The sequence below is a fragment of the Pipistrellus hanaki genome, assembly GCF_964339955.1.
Source record: "Pipistrellus hanaki genome assembly, chromosome: 16".
NCBI lineage: Eukaryota > Metazoa > Chordata > Mammalia > Chiroptera > Vespertilionidae > Pipistrellus > Pipistrellus hanaki.
In genome coordinates this window covers 25011094-25031187 of record NC_140518.1, presented here as the reverse complement: position 1 = coordinate 25031187, position 20094 = coordinate 25011094, and the positions used below count along the sequence as shown (strand labels likewise).

The window sequence follows — 20094 nt, the reverse complement described above, 5'->3', positions numbered from 1 at the left end:
ATCTTCCTTTAAGCCACATGTTTCAGGGGCTATGTTTATATGATTGATAGATATGGTGAAATGAAAGCAGAAACCATTCACCAGTAGAAGGCATTTATTTTTTTTCAAGTTACTTTTATCAAGATCAGTGCCAGCTTCATGGTTGGGTGCCTGTGCAGTTGGTTGCACAAGGCCCTACCTTTAAAAGGGCCACAGGCTTAGTTGGGTCTTATATTTGGTTTAATGCTCTGCTGTCACAATCTGGAAATAATTATTTTTTAAGAGGGACTTGCATTTTCATTTTGTACTGGGTCCAGTATACATATTATGTTCCAAATGAACTAACTGACTGACATTCTGACATAATTCAGGCTAAAGCGAAATCAACCTAAAAGTAAGAGGGAAGGCAAAAGGCCAATTCAGGTCTCCGGAGAATAGCCATTTTGTATGCAGTAAGATCAAGCAAAAAATCCAAACTCCTTTCCACAACCCATTAGACCCTAGTTTATCTCCACCCTGCCTGTTTCTCTAACTTTATCTCCCATCTATCTGTCTGCATTCACCATGCCCCATCCACACTCCTCTTTTTATAAAAATGTATTTTTATTGATTTCAGAGAGGAAGGGAAGGGAGAGATGGAAACATCAACAATGAGAGAGAATTATTAATCCACTGCCTCCTGCACGCCCCACACCCGGGATCAAGTCTGTATGTAACTCAGGTATGTGCCCTGATGGGGATTCGAACCAGGACCTCCTGATTCATAGGCCAATGCTGGACCACTGAGCCACACCTCCTTCTATGCTGTAAACGCCCCAGATTTATTTTGCCGCCTTGAAGCCTTTTCTCTGCCTGGAGTACTTTGTCCCTCAGTTTTTCTTCTGGCTGATTATTCAAATCTTGGCTGAGATACCACTGGCTGACCTAAATTAGCACTCCTCTTTCAGACAAATTTGATTATACTCTTTTTTGGTATCTGAAAGTTAGTTCATATTGCTGTTTCCTTTTTAAATTTTTTTTTTTTTTTTATTTCAGAGAGGAAGGGAGAAAGAGAGAGAAGCATCAATGATGAGAGAGAATCATTGATTGGTTGCCTCCTGCATGCCCCCTACTGGGGATCAGGCCCACAACTCAGGCATGTGCCCTTGACTGGAATTGAATCTGGGACCCTTCAGTCCCCAGGCCGACGCTCTATCCACTGAGCCAAACTGGCTAGGGCTGTTGTTGTTTTTTAATTGTTTTTCTCCCATCACTAAAGGGTAAACACTGTAAAAGCAGGGACCTTCCATTGTTCAGCATAATAACACAAGCCTTTAGCATAGTGCCCTGCATGGCTATGCTGGGTAAATATCTGGTGGATGAGGGCATGAGTGTGCCAAGCAGAAGGGAGCCAGAGAGTCTACGGAAACTTCTGAGAACAGTGAGTGTGACTCTGAGGGAGATCTCCTTTCAGGGAAGCTAGGAGTCCTTTGAAGCCTTCCGGCATATCCCACAGGAATGGGCTGTGTTACAGGCAGACGCTGTGTCCGCCCCCAAGACAGATGAACAGCACTGCTGAACTGTTTAGATTCCTGAAAGGGAAAAATGCTGAGCAGCTGGGAAATTGCCCTTGGGCACACAAGAAAGGAGATAGTAAAAGAACCCTCTGACCTTTTACATCTTGATTTTCTGAAACTTTAATGTCATTTTTAAAAATATAAATTAAGCAAGGTCTACCCCAGGGAAGAGACTTATTCCTGATTTTTTTCAGTGTCCTTAAACAGCTGTAGAGTTATATACAATAGTTAATGCTCTCTTGAATCTCTGATGTGATAAAGTGTACACATTACCAGTTTGAGTACCACTTCTGCTGTCATTTTAAAAAAATATATATTTTTATTGATTTTTTACAGAGAGGAAGGGAAAGAGATAGAGAGCTAGAAACGTCGATGAGAGAGAAACACCGACCAGCTGCCTCTTGCACACCCCTTACCGGGGATGTGTCCGCAACCAACATACATGCCCCTGACTGGAATCGAACCTGGGACCTTTCAGTCCACAGACCGACGCTCTACCGCTGAGCCAAACCGGTTTCAGCTTCCACTGTCATTTGTAAATGAAAATCCGATTTTTTAAAAAAAGTTAACTTGATTAGGGTATCATCATTGATTTATAACAAACAACACATATTGAAAGTGAAAGGATTTGCTGTTTTGACATGGGCATTCATTTGTAAAACCATCACTATTGCCTAATATAACTATGAAGAAACAGGCTCAGAAAAGCCTGGCAGCTCAGATTGGAACCCAGGGGTGTCTGAAACCAAGGCCCATGTTCTGGGCTCTGCAGCCTGAATTCCAGCTGGGAAAACAACCAGTGACCGATTCTTATCTGGGTGGGGAAAGTACCCAAACTCTGTGACTCTCATTTCTTTAATGACAGGGTTGTTCTAAAGCAGGGGTCTTCAAACTACGGCCCGTGGGCCACATGCAGCCCCCAGGGGAGTCTGATCCTGCCCGCCAGGTTTTTTGGGCAGTGAGCGCAGCCAAGGTGTTACAGTAGGGATTAGTAGTTCATATAGTCCGGCCCTCCAGCTCTCTGAGGGACCATGATCTGGCCCCCACTTTAAAAAGTTTGAGGACCCCTGTTCTAAAGGATCCTAAAATCTTGTATAGCTTCATTTATATACTCCATTCATATTTCTTTCTTTTTTTTTTTTTTAATATATTTTATTGATTTTGTACAGAGAGGAAGGGAGAGAGATTGAGAGTTAGAAACATCAATGAGAGAGAGTCATCGATCAGCTGCCTCTTGCACACCCCCTACTGGGGATATGCCCGCAACCAAGGTACATGCCCGGGAATCGAACCCGGGACCTTTCAGTCCCCAAGCCGATGCTCTATCCATTGAGCCAAACCGGTTTCGGCCCATTCATATTTCTTATGAAGAGGTGGTAAATCTCTGTTCAAATATTTTTTTAATTCAATGATACCACTGTTCTCTGATTTTTACAGTAGACCTGTGAGAGAGACCAAAATACTTTTTTCATAGGAAATATTGAAGAAGCTGTGGAGTGATATGAGTCAGAGTAATCTAGGATCTGCAGGAGGTCCCTCAAGATAGTTGGCGAGACAATAGGAATTTCTATTTTCTTCAGCAGTGTGCTGTATAATTATTTTGCAGACATTCTGACTATAAACGTCCTAGCCTTGAGCTCAGAAAAGACATTTCCCTCCATCTTTTATTATTATTATGTGCTTTTTATGCTTACTAACTAAGGAAGCTGTAGTAATCTAAAGCTCACCTATTGTTCTTCACTTCTGTCAGAAGTGCAGCTTTCATAAATATGTAGATGTTATGATGATACTAGAGGTTCGGTGCACAAAATTTGTGCACAGGTAAGGTCCCTAGGCCTGGCCGGCAATCAGGGCCAATCTGCAGGGCAACCAGCAGGGTGATCAGCGGCCCCTCACTGGCACCTGTCTTGGTCATCCTGGCGTTGCCTGCTCACTGGCCCTGCCGCGTGCCACCACCACCCTTTGCCTCCCTCAGCAGGGGGTGACTGGTGAGGTGATCAAGGGGCCCCTGCTAGCACCCGTCTTGGCTGGTCTGGGGCCTGTGGGCAGCTCCTGCATTGAGCATCTACCCCCGGTAGTCAGTGCAACCAGTCATTCTGCTGTTGGGTTGATCTGCATATTAGGCTTTTATTATATAAGATAGGTATACCTCGATTCCTTTATCTATCTCTCTATCTACAGTACTATCTTTACATTTCTCAGATACGATGAGCAATGACTAATAGGACATGGCCCAAAATATATAAAATTCATCTAACATCTGTACACAGGCACATATTGTTTGTGTGCCAAATGTATGTAATGTTTTTATGCAAAGTTATAGAGTAAAATTTGACTATTCTAAAACATGACACTTTATTTTCTGCTTCTCTAATCTTAGGAAAAGAAGAATTTATAGACTCTTCATCAGATTTGCATTTGCATGGCTGTTAAATGCAAGACTACTGTGGTGAAACCATGAATAAAAATTCCTCTGCTGCATTACCATCCGGTCCACTTGAAAAGTAATTGTTAAATTAAATTTAGTATGTTTTGAATTATCATAGTTTTTAATCTGTCGAATATTAGTATCTGGTGAAAAGTGTTATACAGCTAACTACCTGCTGTCTGGAACAGCAGTAATGAGAAGTTGAATAATAATTACCTTTTAGCGTAAATCAGTGTAAAGGGCTGATTCTGCATTCTTTTTTAGAAATATTTTTCGAGATTGCTTTATAAAATAGGTCTAATTTTTTAGTATCTAAAATATTTTATAATTTCAGTATAAAAATAACATAAGATTAACTTTTGCTGAGTAACAAACCACCTCAAAGTGCCTTAAAAGTACAAGCTTTTATTCTTTGCCATGATGTTGTGATTAATTCTTCTGGTCAATACCAAATGATGTCGGGTGGCCTCATTTACATTTCCTGGGGCCTAGCTGGGAAGGCTGGATGCCGGATGCTCTTTGCACCTAACCTCTCAGCTCCCAGGAGGCAAATCTTCCATCACCTTTAATAAATTTTTAAAATTTATCTCTGTTATATTTTTGAACTATTTTTGTTCTCTAAAGAAATAAGCATTATTGCTGTATTTTTTTTTATGGTTTGGTTGTTTTGTAGAGAAAATTGAAATTACAGATAAGACAATCCACTTGGTTGCTTTTTATCACCATACTTTTTTAAATGTAGTTGCTAGAATGTACTGAGTACTTTGAGTTATCTAGATCCAATAATTTGATTCAATGAATAGTTTAAGGAGAACTTAAGATCTCTTGTAACCTGTGAGTGCTAATTTACTTTATCTTAGGGATCCTGCCTTGCAGATGATTACAGTTACCAAGGAAACAGGCCTTGGTCTGAAGATCCTTGGAGGAATTAACCGAAATGAAGGTCCCTTTGTGTATATTCAGGAAATCATTCCTGGCGGAGACTGTTATAAGGTAAAAATGAAAATTTAAAATAGACCTTCACACACAAAAAAAAAACCAAAAGAAAAACAGTAAAAAAACCCAAGCCATTAGTAACAAGGTTTGTTTTCTATCTCATCAGTATAGTCTTAGTATTAGCTGAACATCTGTGAACAAAGGAACTGGAAAATAGGCCTGTTACCCGCAACAAGCTTTACCCTAAGAATGAATATGAAATAAAACGTGAAAATAACAGACTTCAGGCTATCACTAAAGGTTATAGATTTTTAATTTATGCTATTCAACTCTTATCCTATTTTTGGTTGAGAGAAATTATATTTGAAGACGTGTTGTTATCTCTAGATTGCTCTGAGTTTGGACTAAGTTGGATCACTTAAGCTTGAAGTATATTCATTTAGCCTATCCTAAATGCAAAACAAAATAAACACAAACACTCAGCAGATAAAATTTGTTCATTTTAAATTTACTGTAATTTTTGTTCAATATGTTAATTACATCACTAATTACTTGCTCACATGAGAAATTGGGTTTAGAATCTATATGAGAAATTAGATTTAGAATTAAGATGAGAAAGTACCCTTTTTTAGGAATTAGAAAGTCTTACTCTTCTCTTTAAGGTAAGAAATATGTAAATCATTAGTCCATTTTCCCTAGGCGGCTCAGATCCAAATCTGAAGCACAATACCAGCAACTTAGTTAACAAATTGGTTACTATATTTGCGTTCTCATTTCTCTTGGATTGTATTTGCTATTTTTGTTTTACTGTTGTGTCTTTTATTGAAAATTAGCCCTACTGCTTTTTGGAAATAGATAGCATATAAAGAATTTAATAAAACATCCTATATATATCAAACTGCATAATATGAGAAAGGATTCTCTTATCATTAGGTTTGTTCATATTGTTGTTTTCTTATTCTACTTGTTTTGGTTGAATAAATACACCTACTCTTATCCCTGTTCCCACCCCAAACACTTGTTTAGCAAGCAGCTTATCTATTCTACTGGGGGTTTTTTGTTTTGTTAATTTTACTAATAATTTCTAAAATAATAGAAATGATTTTGTTTCAGGCTTGTTGAGATAATAAGGTATTTTCCAAATGCACGAGTTGTAAGTATTATACAGTATGTTTGTGATATTATAATGAAATAAAATTTTGGCCATTGAATTTAAATTTTTAACCAAGTAAGAACATATTTAAATGCTAAATTTAAACAAATTCAAACAAAAATGATTTTTTTCTTTTAAGAACTGAAATGTTTAGTACTATTAGTTTTGAAGCTAAGATGTGTGTGTGTGTGTGTGTGTGTGTGTGTGTGTTCAGGATAGCTAAGGTATTTCCTAGATTGCATTTGATATAGTGAAATAACAGATCATTGTACCTAACAAATGATAACAATTTGCTTTTAAGACAAGCATCAACTTATGCTTTTATATCCCATGAAAAATAGTGGTAAAGTATTAAATTGGTATCAGTGATGCAGAGTGGCTCTTAGTCAGCTGTCAGTGATGGCAGACCAAGAAATTATATTATATTCATAATGTATTCTTTCTCTTACTGGTTTCCTTAGAATTTCCTTGTTTGAAAGGGAATTAAAAAGCAAAACCCTGTAATGGACTATATTGTATATTTACCACTAGAGGGCAGCACAGAGCTGTTAATGTTCTTTGACTATACCTGGTCCTGTCCACATAGCCAAAATAAAGGTGTAGACAGAATAAATAAGTTGGCAATGCTTCCATTACTTTTTGTGTACTTTCTCATGATGAAGAGTTATATGTATATTTACTCTGCAAATACAAAATGAATGCTCTTTTATTTTTAAAAAATTTTAAATTGATAATAGTAGGATTTACTGTGTTCTAAATACTGCATTAGAATGTTAATAATCACCTAATCCGCACAAAACTTCTGTACAGTAAATATATTCAGATTAGGAAACACAGGCTATAAGTTTATCCTTGTTACACTTATCGAACTGAACAAATGTTAATATTTTGAAATGCATATGAGTACTTTGACTTGCTCCAATTTTAATATATTGTTTCAGAGCTAATAAAATATGCAATCTCAAGCCTATAGATGGACCAAGGCTTATAGATAAATAGGACCAAGGCCTCGGGGTGGCAAAGGGTAGACAGCACTCCCATTGGTGGGGCTGAAGGGGGTGTAGCCAGGAGGGCTCACTTCGCAATGCCGCGCTCTTTCTGCCTCTGCCATGATTTATTTCTGTGAGAGCCACCTTAGCCTCTTGGACCTTATTCATTTGTTGGGGACTTAAGCACCTGGCTCTCTGCTTGGGGAGCAACCATGACCAGGGCGTGGCTCCGGCCAGCCGAGAGAATCGGTGCTGCTGGTGTGGGAGATGCTTAGTTCATTTGTTCTCCTGGGGGGAAAGGAAATCAGGAGATAAAAACAAGGGCAGCACGAAGTCAGTGCAGTAATGCAGGTGCATGAAAGAGCCTTCGGGGCACAGAGAAAGGAACAGTTAAGTAAATGTGGGGAATCAGGGAGAACTCAAGGCAGAGATGTCTGAGGCTGGCTGTGAAGTTAAGTGAGAATTCATCAGCAGGGGACATGGCAGGGTGGGCGGTGTCATCCCGAGAAATTAGTGCACATGAAAGCATTAGGGGTTGAATACTTTCTGAAAATAGAACCAGAATTCATATGCCGAGAAGGGAAGTTGGATGATGAGGCTAGAAATAGAAGGTTGCAGCCAGTTTGTTTTGCTGGGTCTGGGAAGTTAAGGAGTTCTAACTTTTCTACCAGCGGGCAGTCATTACGGGCTCTTAAGTTAGGAGTGACAGGATTAAATTTGCTATCAGTGTGAAAATTGCCCAGAACAGATTTGGGATTCTGGTTCGACTCGCCTGTATTTAACACCTACAGTGCGCTTGATTTTATATGTATTATTTAATGATGGTATCAACCTTGTGTGATAGGTATTTATCCCCACTTTACAGCTAAGAAAGTGGAGTCCCATGGAGGTTAAACAACTGACTCAGATTCATATCATAGCTGGTGATTAAAAAAAAATAAAAAAATAAAAAAGGGTACCTCCAGTGGACAGCGGATGGCAGCCTGGGAAAGGCCCCAAAGGCTTGCAAGAATATCCCTTAGGCCGAAACCGGTTTGGCTCAGTGGATAGAGCGTCGGCTTGGGGACTGAAGGGTCCCGGGTTCGATTCCGGTCAAGGGCACGTACCTTGGCTGCGGGCATATCCCCAGTAGGGGGTATGCAAGAGGCAGCTGATCGATGATTCTCTCTCATCGATGTTTCTAGCTCTCTCTCTCTCTCTCTCCCTTCCTCTCTGTACAAAATCAATAAAATATATATTAAAAAAAAAAAAAAAAAAAAGAATATCCCTTAGTAGTTAGGAATAGTGAGCTGGTTATAGCCTGAGCCAGACGGGTAGATGGTTTCTGACAAGATAACAAGTTATTTAGAAAACTTAAGTACCAGTCTTTGTCATCTGGAATGAACAGTGTTGGTAGTTCCTAATGGAAGTATCTGAGTGGTCAGGAGGGCATTACCACTGCATCTTTACAGATGTCAACCTGAAAGGTTTCAGACTCTGAAGTTGGGCACACGAAAGTGCTTGGCACCTTGCCCATCGTGTCGTCTGGTTGCTCAGTAACTGCTGAGTCAGAATCAAGACAGTGTGGAAGAGGCCTCCGAAGTTAGCGTCTCCGCACCCACATTAATGCAGCTGGTTCAGAATTCACTGGTTTGAGATGCCAGACAAGTACAGAAATAGCTTTGTTTTACTTTGCAGGTTCTGACTTTTAAGCAGGTTCAGAAATTCACATGATCAGCTAAGATTTTATTCTAGGAACCAAAGTAAAGGAAAAACCACCACCGCTGTAGATACATTTTAGAAAGAAAAGATGTATAGAAACACCAGAAGCCAGTCAGAAGGAATTTTCTTTTCTATCTCCCCTGACCCGTGTCCTGCTTTAGAATGCTGCTTCAGTGTGTCGGTGGGCTCTACTATACGATGCGTTAAGTTGCCTATAGCAGGGCTCTTCCCGCTGTGCTAATGATACTGTACAGCCCGAGAAGAGGTTGTGAGAGGTCGTAGGTCAGCCTGAACCCTGTTGCCTATGTCTGTATTCTATAGCCCTTTTCTCTGCAGCCCTGACCACCAGCTCTGATTTCTGTAAGATACAGATATAGGAGCTGCCTCAGACACTGGAATTCTGTTCTGCGTTCCCGGTGGAGATTGCGTGCCTCTCCATCTCCTATCTTCTCTCCCTCTCCCTCTCTCTCTCTCTCTCATTGTTTATGAACATCTAGCTAGCAAGTCATAGAGCAAGTGTGAGTGCCGGTCTGTCTGTTTGTCCAGCCTGTGCTCCTTCCACCCCACCCACTGCCTCTGAGAGCTCCTGCCCAAATGAAAGGCCATTGAGTTGACATATGACAGAGTCATCACTTCAGAATTTCCCCTTTTCAAGTAAGTTTAATAGAAGGAACTGTGAATACCAAGAATGTTCGGGTCAACACAAAGTAGCCTGATATTTACTATCTTCCAGCCCGTTTCTAAAAGAACCTTTCTTTCCTTGTCAATAACCTTTACATGATTTGCTCCAATGAAGCATGTTTTCTTCATTTCCCCCCCTACCCCCCACCCCGCTAAATTGTTGCCAGGCTTTGGCATAGAAGTCAATAGTAATGTAGCCAATGCATTTCAGTTACAACCTCTATGTTATTAAACTGACACTAATGAGGAATTATTTTTGCAGATTCCAAATGGTCTATAGCTGGATTTAACAATAATGTTTATTTCATCGTACTAGTTAATTAATTTATTTTAAAATCAGATTTAACATTCTTTACTTGACCCTTATTTTAAATACCAGGTTTGGATTATAGAACCCAAATATTATTTAGATGGTTAGGCATATTGTTGGGCAAATGGCATTAGCTTTCTTTTTATTTGGGGGGATGGATCACTTCTATTCTTGTGTAGAGTGCAATATTTGCTGCATACAAAGGGATATTGAAAAATATTGTAACTTATGAAATATAATGATAAATAAACATCTACGAATCCACTTAGAATCCAACACTTAAAGAGAAAGTTTAAGTATCATTGAGACTTCCTATTTGCTTTCCCCATCACATTCTCACCGACCCTCCCCGGAATAAGCACTCTGGAATGTTGTTTATCCTTCCCTAACTTTTATTAGCCTTATTATTTTATAGCCTGTGGCCAAATGGTTGTTTTTCTTGTTTGTTACCATTTCACCTTAACCTTGAGTGAATGAATGATTGTCCTCAAACTAAAATTAAGCATATTAAGTTGCACACTAATGCACATGAGTGTCTAAATGTAGTCTGAATATGCTTGACTTAAATGCATATGTAACCAAACTCTGTAGTAAGATTTGAGCCCAGGCAATACGGAGCTGTGTTTACTAACCTTACAAAGACAGCTCTTTCATTTTACTGAACATGTAGCATCCCTGTGGTGGATACTTTCTCCATATAGCTTAGTCTTTTCCGGCGTTACTATTGTGTTTTGCTCCCCATACATTAATCAAATGGACGGAGAAAAAAAAATCACCTGTGAATATAGCAGTTGTGTGTTATGATCTCTGATTTTGCTATTTCTTTAAGACATTCTTCACTAAAACTTTTCTTGCTGTAATCGCATCAATTTTTTTTTTAAACCATCCTTATTCATTTCTTTACAAATGTCACTATTTTTATTAGGATGGACGTTTGAAGCCAGGAGATCAACTTGTCTCAATAAACAAGGAATCTATGATTGGTGTATCATTTGAAGAAGCAAAAAGCATAATTACCCGAGCCAAGTTGAGGTAACTGTTCTATTCACAGGATAAAAGGAATCATTTAGCATGGCTCCTTAAAATAGTAATTTTTAAGGTGTCATAAGTACCTGAGACCCTAAAAGAAATATTTTGAAGTAATACGTGAAACATTATTTTAGAATTAAATTGTACTATATCCATAATGCATTCATAAAGTGTTTCCTTTTTACTGCTAGGTCAGAACCTGCTTGGGAGATAGCATTCATAAGACAAAAATCTGATGGCAGTCACTCAGGAAATCCACCGTGTACACCCCTTTTACAGACCTCTGGAGAATATGGACCTCAAGCTTCAGCATTTAATCTTCTTTCTTCTCCTGAAATACCGATTCCAAGGACCTCCTCTACCCCCAAAACTATAGATGCTGTTTTACCTTCTTTGAAGGGAAATCAGGTACTCTTCAATTTCTGTTTTCTTGTGCAGTCCAAAAATCCCCTGTATGTTTTTATATTTGCCATATACATCGAGAATTATCATTTTGGTAATACAATGTCTTAGCAAACTGGTATTTCCTTGAAAGATTTTGTATTTTAAGATTTTTATTCTGTGCTGTCAATAAATGCAATTTTTTTCACATCAGTGTGTCTTTTGCCCAGAAAGCTATGATCAAGAGTGGCATCACAAAGTACATGTAGATATCACTTGGAACTATGTTAGAAATATCACATCTGTTTTCAGACAGTCATTAGTATGGCCCAGTACATTATTATTTCTGTTTTCTGCTTCACTGAAGGAGGGCAGTATTCCTTCATGGTCCTCAGCTTCTTTCGCACACACAGAGAGTAATCTCTACCACTCAGTGTAGGTGGGTATGCTCCCCACGTGTGTATACTAGGATATCATTCACCCTCGCAGACACACAAAGGGGGGTTTCTGCATCAAAATTCCAATACATTTAATAACTAGTTGCTGCAGTAGCCTGATAAATCAAAGTTATAAAGTAAAGGGTAAGAAGTCTTTAAGTGAGTGCTAGCTATAAAGTAAAATAGGAAACTCAGGCCGGCTTTCAGTCAGTGAAATACATTTTGTCAGAGGTAACTTTAGTTACTGGTATATGCTAATCAGATACTGGGTATAAGATTTTCTGTCAGCCCCTTATCCTTTTTTATTTGGGATGATAACCTTTTCAAGGACTAGGTACATGGCCTATTATGTTGTTCTTGGATGATAAAGCTGAAAGCTGTTTTACATTTAATCTGACTTTCTTTGTTTGAAGATGAATATACCAAATTTTTAGAGGTTTTATTTTTTATTTTTTCTGAACTAATGCTTTAGTCACTTTAGTCATTCTTTTTATGTTAACACTAGAGGTCCATTGCATGAAATTTATGCACTGGTAGGGTCCCTAAAGTCTGCTAGCCACCAACCAAGGCCTCCCTCCCTTTCCCTGGCCAGCCCCACCTCCTGGTTGATCCCCGGTCAAGAAGACAGTTTGCATGCTACACTTTTATTATATAGAATGAGCTTCTAGTCTGGTCTTTGACCTTCTTTAGAAAATGACATTTCATGTTTCTCATTGTCTTTCATAGTTAAAAACGGGATACAAGAAAATAGAACAGACTCCAATTGCTTCTTTGGACCACAGCCCTACGGATATGTCTAATACAGGTAAGTGCACACTTAATTCCTCTCTCCTGTTATTTTTTGTAATGACTCTCTCTCAATGAGGCATATGTAATGTGACTTAATAGACTTTAAGGAAGGATGCATTAAGTCTTCTTTCCTTCAGTGAGTAAAAGAACAAAATGGATACATTGTGCCATGGTCCTTGTCAGATTATGACTTTTATTGGAAATTTTCCTGAACAACGGTTAACATTTTCAAAGATGCATTAGAATAATAGTGTCTGTGAAGCTGCATTAATCAACAAACTATTGAAACCAAGTAATGAAAACTCTTTCTACTAGTAAATTAAGGTTAGGTTGCTTTGCCCTTTTGGTGAAATGCTGGTGAAGTATATTAAATGCCCCTTTCAGAGAAATCATAGAAGGAAGCATAGCTTAAGAAAATAAATATTTTTAGGGGTTTGTTTTTAAGATATTATATAGATATAAATTAGAAAGAATATTGATATTGTAAATTCAATGTTATTGGTTTTTAATTATCATGGAATGATTTAATGGCTATTTAAAATAAGATTATGTAAGCCATTCATAACAGAAGGATTTTTATCAAGCTATAAAGTGTATATTGGCTCAAATATGAAGAAAAATTCCTCCCCTTAAATTATCTCCAAAAATTAAGCACCAGTCAAAAATCTATACAGGATGGGGCAAAAGTAGGTTTACAGTTGTGAGCATGAGAAACAGTTTATTCTTGTACAAGAGGCCCGGTGCACAAAATTTCATGCCCAGGGCTGGTCTTGGTCTGAGACCATAATTAGGTGAGCTTGGGTCCACCCAGTGTCAGTGTGCCTTAACTGTAGGTAGGTCAGGCACCAAGCTGAAGGTCACTGTTAAGCCTCACAAGTCCAAACCTTAAAAATGAAAAACAAAGTTGGACTTACCTGCTATGTGGTCTTTCATGTCACTCCGTGCGCCTCTTTTAGGCCACACTTTGGGTTTGGCAGAGAATTTCTCTTAATGATACCAAACCGAACTGAAGTGAATTGAGCAAGGGTCTGCCTGTCCAATGCACAGCAAAGCCAAACACTGAACACTGAGGACAAATTAAAACCATTTTATTGGTAGGGCACCAAGCAAGGAGAACGGGGAGCTTGGTTCTGCAGTTACATTAAAACAGTGGTTGGGCTGAGACCTGTTTGGCTCAGTGGATAGAGCGTGGGCTTGCGGACTGGGGGGTCCCGGGTTCGATTCCAGTCAAGGGCACTTACCTTGGTTGCCGGCACATCCCCGGTGGGGGGTGTCCAGGAGGCAACTGATCAATGATTCTCTCTCATCGATGTTTCTGGCTCTCTATCCCTCTCGCTTCCTCTCTGTGAAAAATCAATAAAATATATTATTTAAAAAAAATAAATAAAAAGACAGTGGTCAGCAAACTCATTAGTCAACAGAGCCAAATACCAACAATACAACAATTGAAATTTCTTTTGAGAGCCGAATGCCACGAAGTTTCAATGACACTGTACGTATACGCCCGCACATGGTATTTTGTGGAAAAGCCACATTCAAGGGGCCAAAGAGCCACATGTGACTTGTAAGCCACAGTTTACTGAACCTGCATTAAGAGAAAAAGATACACATATGGTATTTTTTTATCCCATGGCCAACAATTAGGTATTACATCAACATAGGACACTTTGTTGCTTTTATCAGAATTGCAAATTTTCTTTTCTATAAAAATCAGTCTTTCTCAGCATTTGATTCCACTTGAAATTAAAAGTCAGTAGCCATTTTTTTATGATCTTGACACATATAAGCTATATTCAAGATTTTACATGGAATGTTAACGATGTGTTAAAGGTTTAGAGGAAGACTATTTATTTTCATATGCGCTTCTTATGTTCTTAAGAGAATGCAAATCATTTTGTACTTAGAGACAGATGCTCCGAGAAATTTAAAAAAAAATAAAACACTGCATAAAAATGTGACATTTTAAAAAGTTTTTTTCTCTTCCTCATTTCTATGTAGAATTAGTAAAATACCATTTAAAAGTGTAGTTAGAATAGTGACAATTTAGATAGGATTGCCATGAATTATAGGAATTTGTTTTACCAACTCTGGCATATTAAAACAAATCATGTTTTCCAGGTCCTAGTCTTGGTGGCACCTGGTTTCTTATCCATGCAACCAGGACAAAGGCTTGTCTAAGTACTCAGTGTCTATTGAAAAGGTGCCAAAGAATAACAGTATATAAACTCCACCCTTGAAAGTCCATTTATGCTTCTTGAAATATAACCTTCTGTAAAAGAAGAAATGGGATTTTGAGTTCCAGGAGTTATAAGTCCATTATAGTTAATGTGAAAACTGGAAACCATCTGCATTTTTTAGTTTTTTCTGTAGTACTTCCAGAACTCACATAACAAAACCAACTTTTGCCAGCCAAAGAAATATCATGATCTATTTGAATTTCTCATATGATTTTTTTTACTTATTTGGGAAAGGAAAAAAAAACACTTTTCATTTTACAATTAGTAAGGTATTGTGATGACAGGGTAGTGGTGGTAGGTTTATGTTTGTCTTTTTTAATTAGTATTTCCCTGGGACTTAATGTCAAATTGGTCATTCTTTTAATACCAAATAGTTTAGGGCTCACGTGAAGCTGGCTTGTGTGATACATTTTAGATTTAACGAAAACAAAAGTGAAAACTGCCAGCTGGTTAACCAGAATTTTTTTTAACAGCAGGAGCTCAGAACACATCCTGTCACATGAACATTTCTATTCCAATTAAATTTCCAATTAGTGTGCACCCTGTTGTCTCTCAGATGCTGCCCCTGTCCGGCCTGATAATGATGGACCACAAGGAAAGAAGGTCTCCCTCAATCCCTCCGTTCGCCTTAAGGCAGAGAAACTGGAAATGGTAAATACTTCAATGTCTGTTTTTCTTCCATGAAACAGCAGCAAGGAAGGCCTCTCGTCTTGGAGAGGGTAAAGGCCTGGCACCATTAGTTTCTTGAGGAATTATTTATATGCTATTAAATGAATGGCAGTTTGGACTTCAATGCACTTATTCATGTTTGAGTTGGGCAGTTCATGTTGTTCACTAGTACAAAAAAAAAAAATTAAACCTCTTGTCACTAAATCGACATTCACATTCATCTGTTTCCTCCTGTGTGTAAGACAAATGTGATGTCTTACCACGTAGAACCCAAGGAAACAGGGGCTAAATTATGACAAAACATAGTAGACTTCATATGTCAGAGCAATAAGTGCAAGTAATATGCCCATTTGTTCAATTTTTTAAAAAGTAAAGGGAAGCTAAATCCTAAAGAATCTTAATAGTCAAGCATCAGTGACTATTAAGAAGATGGTAGCCATATGCAAAAGGCACACAAAAAAGCCTTGGGGAGAGTAAAACATTGAGAGATTCTGTCTGTAAAAGGAACCTAAGAGGAGTAAAAAGAAAAATTGAAAGTAAAAATGCATTTAAAACTGGTTTTTGTCAGGTAACTTGGGAGCTGACAGCAAAAATGTGCTATGTCTTATTTTTTAATATAAAAATTGATTCAGTGTTAGAGGCCCACAGCCTCTACTTTCCTGTCATGTTTTGTGGATAATAATGTTTTACATTTTAGGAAGAGTATGGAAATGCACATCTGGAATAAACACACATTGCCCTTATTCTCATATTCATACCTTTGCATGGTCCTAGGGCAGCACCCTTTTCATTGCCAATTTGAATCTTCTCCGTTATTCAAATTCTGACTCAACTCCAACTACCCCGTCTAGACTTTGCTAACTCTTATGGTGAGGGCCAATGTCGCCTTAGTTTGCACATCTGTAAATCACTGTGGTTTCCTGTCATCTTTTCTGTATCTTGCTTTACCTATGAGCTAAAGCTTCCTCACAACAGTGTCCCGTGTACCTACCACTGGTTAAACACCTGGTTTGTGCTCAATGAAACTTTCTGATCCATCAGGTTCTTGTGATGTCTTTTTGATATTTTCATACTCCTGAGTATCTTTTGCCAACTTGTACTCTCTATTTTTGGTTAAGATGTAAGTTCTGGCTTATGGCAAAGTTTATAACCAGTTATTAACGTTTTCAAAAAAATAAAATGTTTGAGGTTTGAAAATATTAATATCTAAAAATGGATAATTATTGTTTTTTTAATGATGTTGGTTTAACATACATTTCTGAACATTCAAGATTTAAGGCTAACCATTCATTTGGATAAGGAGAAAATTAACCAGCTAAACACTATCTGACAGCCTTTATTTTTTTACTTGGTGTAAGTTTTCTAGTGCATGATGTAGTTTTAATCTGTAAGTTTCTTAGAAATATGATTCTGAGAAATATGAGCTACTTGACTACTGAGTCAGAATTCCAGTTTTGGTTTTCCTTTTAGCCTAGCAAATTGATTACTTTTTTTTAGAAAAATAAAACAGTAGTTTTACAGCAAAAGGAGCCCACATTCAACTTCCCAGCTTTGATTCAAGATATTTTTAGTGACTGTATTCAGTATAGCATTACTTATTTTCAGAGTTTGAAACTATATTTCACTTAATAATTTTTCCCCCTAAAATCCAAATTAGCATCTATTCACCCAAATATTTCTAAACTACTCTTCCCTTTTTGGATAGTTAGCTATTATTATCATAATATTTGTACCACTTTCATTTAAAATAGGTCCTTCTATTATAGTTGCTACTTTGTAGACAAATTCAACTTTATCATCCACTAAATTTTTAACATATTTTCTATTCAGTGATAGATAAGGAAAAAGTGATCAAGTATTTAAAATATATTAAAATTATATCTTTCTTTAACTTCTATAAATATAGAGTATATAGTATCTAGAAAATGTGTGCTGTGCTAAGATTTCACAAGAAGAAGTTGTTGACTGATTATGTGGATATTAATTACCCTACTTAGTGCAATTTTTAAGAAAGGTACAGAGGTTAGAATTTGATGAAAGGCAGTACCATCAAGACATGTATAAATGATAATGTCCTCAGGGAATTCTCTTTGTTTTTCTTGTCTAAGTTGATGATTTTAAATCAGAATCTCCCGGAAGTGATTTCTAACATTGAATTCATTTTATTTTAATTCACTGTCTGAGAAAAAAATGATTGCCTTTTGCCATGAATATTCTACTAATGATTTTTATATCCAGATATTTTTAAATAATTTCACCAGAGTTAGTGATATGTTTTTTCAAAGTAGTTTTATAAGTACTATGTGTCTCCTCTGTTCCTAACGTTAAACTTATCAGCAGGTATGGTAAACATATCAAATACAGTTATAGTTTATCAGTTGGCTTGAAGACACCTGTATGCTATCCCTATTTTTGTACCTGGGAAAGATGCTTTTGGATACAGATGCCATTTCGCTGATATTTACTTTACTTCTTGCCATTTCTGTAACATTTGAAGAAAGCTGTAGTGAGCAATGCGTACCCGATGTCTGGTAATCGTTAATGAGATGTTCTTTGTTATTAGGCTGGGAAGTATGTGACTAGTATTGTACAGAAGTGACATTTTTTAAAATTCATCATCCAGACACCATAAAAAGTTAAGGACAGATATTGTCCAATTAATACATTTTTAAGGCTAAAAGATGACATTCAATAAATTATTAGAACCTATTTTATGATTAAACATAAATTACTTGCAATTTAAATTCATGAGCTTGCCTCACTGACGTGCTATATTCATCTAGAAAAAAATCACATTCAGCAAAACTTTCACCTATACTAAGTTTAGCTCTAGGTCAATTTACACTGTGGTTAATTGCATTTTGCAACTTTATTATTACTTGATATAAGAATCACCATATATTGAGTACCTTCTGTGATAGGTGTCTTATTTGCATTATTTTTATAAAATTGTTTTTATATCTTTACAATATCAATTATATACACAATGATTACATTATACATGTGCAGTTGAAAGAATAATCAACACATGTATTCACCACCAGCTAAGAATGTGAACTTTTAAAATTGCCTGTGTTTCTTCTTGATACATGATACAACGTAGATAAACCTTGAAACATGAAGTTAAGTGAAAGAAGCTAGACACAAAAAGCCACAAATTGTATGATTCTGTTTGTATGAAATGCCCAGAATAGGCAAATCCATACATACAGAAAATAGATTAGTGGTTGCCTGGAGTGGGGGGAAGGGGGAGGGAGGGAACTAGGAAGTGCCTGCTAATGGGATGGGACTTCCTTTGGGAGGTGATGGAAATTTTCTAGAATTAGTGAGGATTGATGCACAACTTTGTGAATATACTAAAAGCCTCTTAACTATATACTAAAATGGTGAATTTTATGAGATGTGAATTAAATATCAATAAATCTACTATTTATAAAACAAAAAGTCACATCCTTAAAAATATTTTTTTAAACTATTCACATTGTTTACTTAAAAATATAAAGTAATGGTGTAAAAACATGTCTGGGATTGTCCATAGAAACTCCATAAGACGAGAATATTAAAAAGTGAAAAGTTATGCCAAAAACTAGGAGAAAATATGTGTAACATCTATAACATATAAAATGCTAAATTTACAAAGAATTCTACAAACCAATCAGATCTATAACGTATAAAATGCTAAATATACAAAGAATTCTACAAACCAATCAGAAAATGACCCATCAGCACTACTCCTAGGTATTCAGCCTAAAGCAGTGGTCGGCAAACTGCGGCTTGTGAGCCACATGTGGCTCGAGAGCCACAGTTTGCCGCTCTGTTGACTAATGAGTTTGCCGATCACTGGCCTAAAGGAATTTTTACCCATGAACTGTGCTACATAAGTACAAGAATGTTCACTGCTGCATTCCTGGTAAGCAGAAAACCCACGGCCCACCTTCAGGAGGATGGGCGAATAAATTGTGGCACGGTGATATAATTAAGTATTACATTTGTCAGTAAAAGTGAATGCATTAATGTCACAAGAGCATGTAACCACATGGATGAATAATAAAACCATATTGCAGGATGAAAAATTCAAGTTTCAGAAGGCAATCTGCACCATTTTTATGAGGCTTAAAAACAGCAAAACAAAATAACATTAGGAATATGTATATGTGACAAGCCACTTAAAATAATCTGGGAATTTTAGTATTGGCAGTTTTGTAATCCTAAAATGGATTCAATAATGTTTTATTTTATTGTCTTGATTTAAAATGTAACATACAATATATATTTTTAGTATACATCAAATATTATATAATAAAATGTTTGGGAATATTAAACCAAATGTATGACAGCTGTTATCTATGGGGAGGAGTTCAGAAGGGCCTTTTGCAATGTTTTGTTAAATTCATAATCTGATCTAACTATACTTTAATGCTAAGCTTTAATATACTATTATAGCAATTTTAAAAAGCATGCAAAAGATCTAAAATCTACAGAACAGAAAGCTGTGATATGTTGATAGTTTTTAAAAAAGACAGAACACTCTATATAGTATAATTTAATTATTTTAAAATACATAATTTACATATATATTTATATATAGGTGCTATGTCCATAGCAAAAAATCAGAAAACTTACACTAGTACATCAAACTGTTAATAGTGTTGGTCCCTGGAGCAGTGTTTTTCAAGGACAGGGATATGGAAATTTGCCTTGGGGGACATTTGGCAATGTCTGTAGATATTTTTGGTTTTCATAAAAATTAGGAATCACTAACAAAAATTACATCTGTATATCAAAATTTAAAACATATTGCTAAGTAATTTCCGAGTTA

The 20094-nt window shown here is 37.0% G+C and overlaps 1 protein-coding gene across 1 annotated transcript in view; it reads left to right on the top strand.

The window, feature by feature from the left end:
- The first annotated feature begins 3942 nt into the window (after positions 1–3942).
- STXBP4 (syntaxin binding protein 4) overlaps positions 3943–20094 on the top strand; it is a 101666-nt gene continuing 85514 nt past the window's right edge. Inside the window, 7 exon segments of the mRNA XM_084862563.1 lie at positions 3943–3988; positions 3991–4039; positions 4824–4956; positions 10659–10765; positions 10954–11170; positions 12307–12385; positions 15163–15257. Of these exon segments, the coding sequence (XP_084718689.1) occupies positions 3958–3988; positions 3991–4039; positions 4824–4956; positions 10659–10765; positions 10954–11170; positions 12307–12385; positions 15163–15257 (711 nt within the window). The 5' untranslated portion in view covers positions 3943–3957.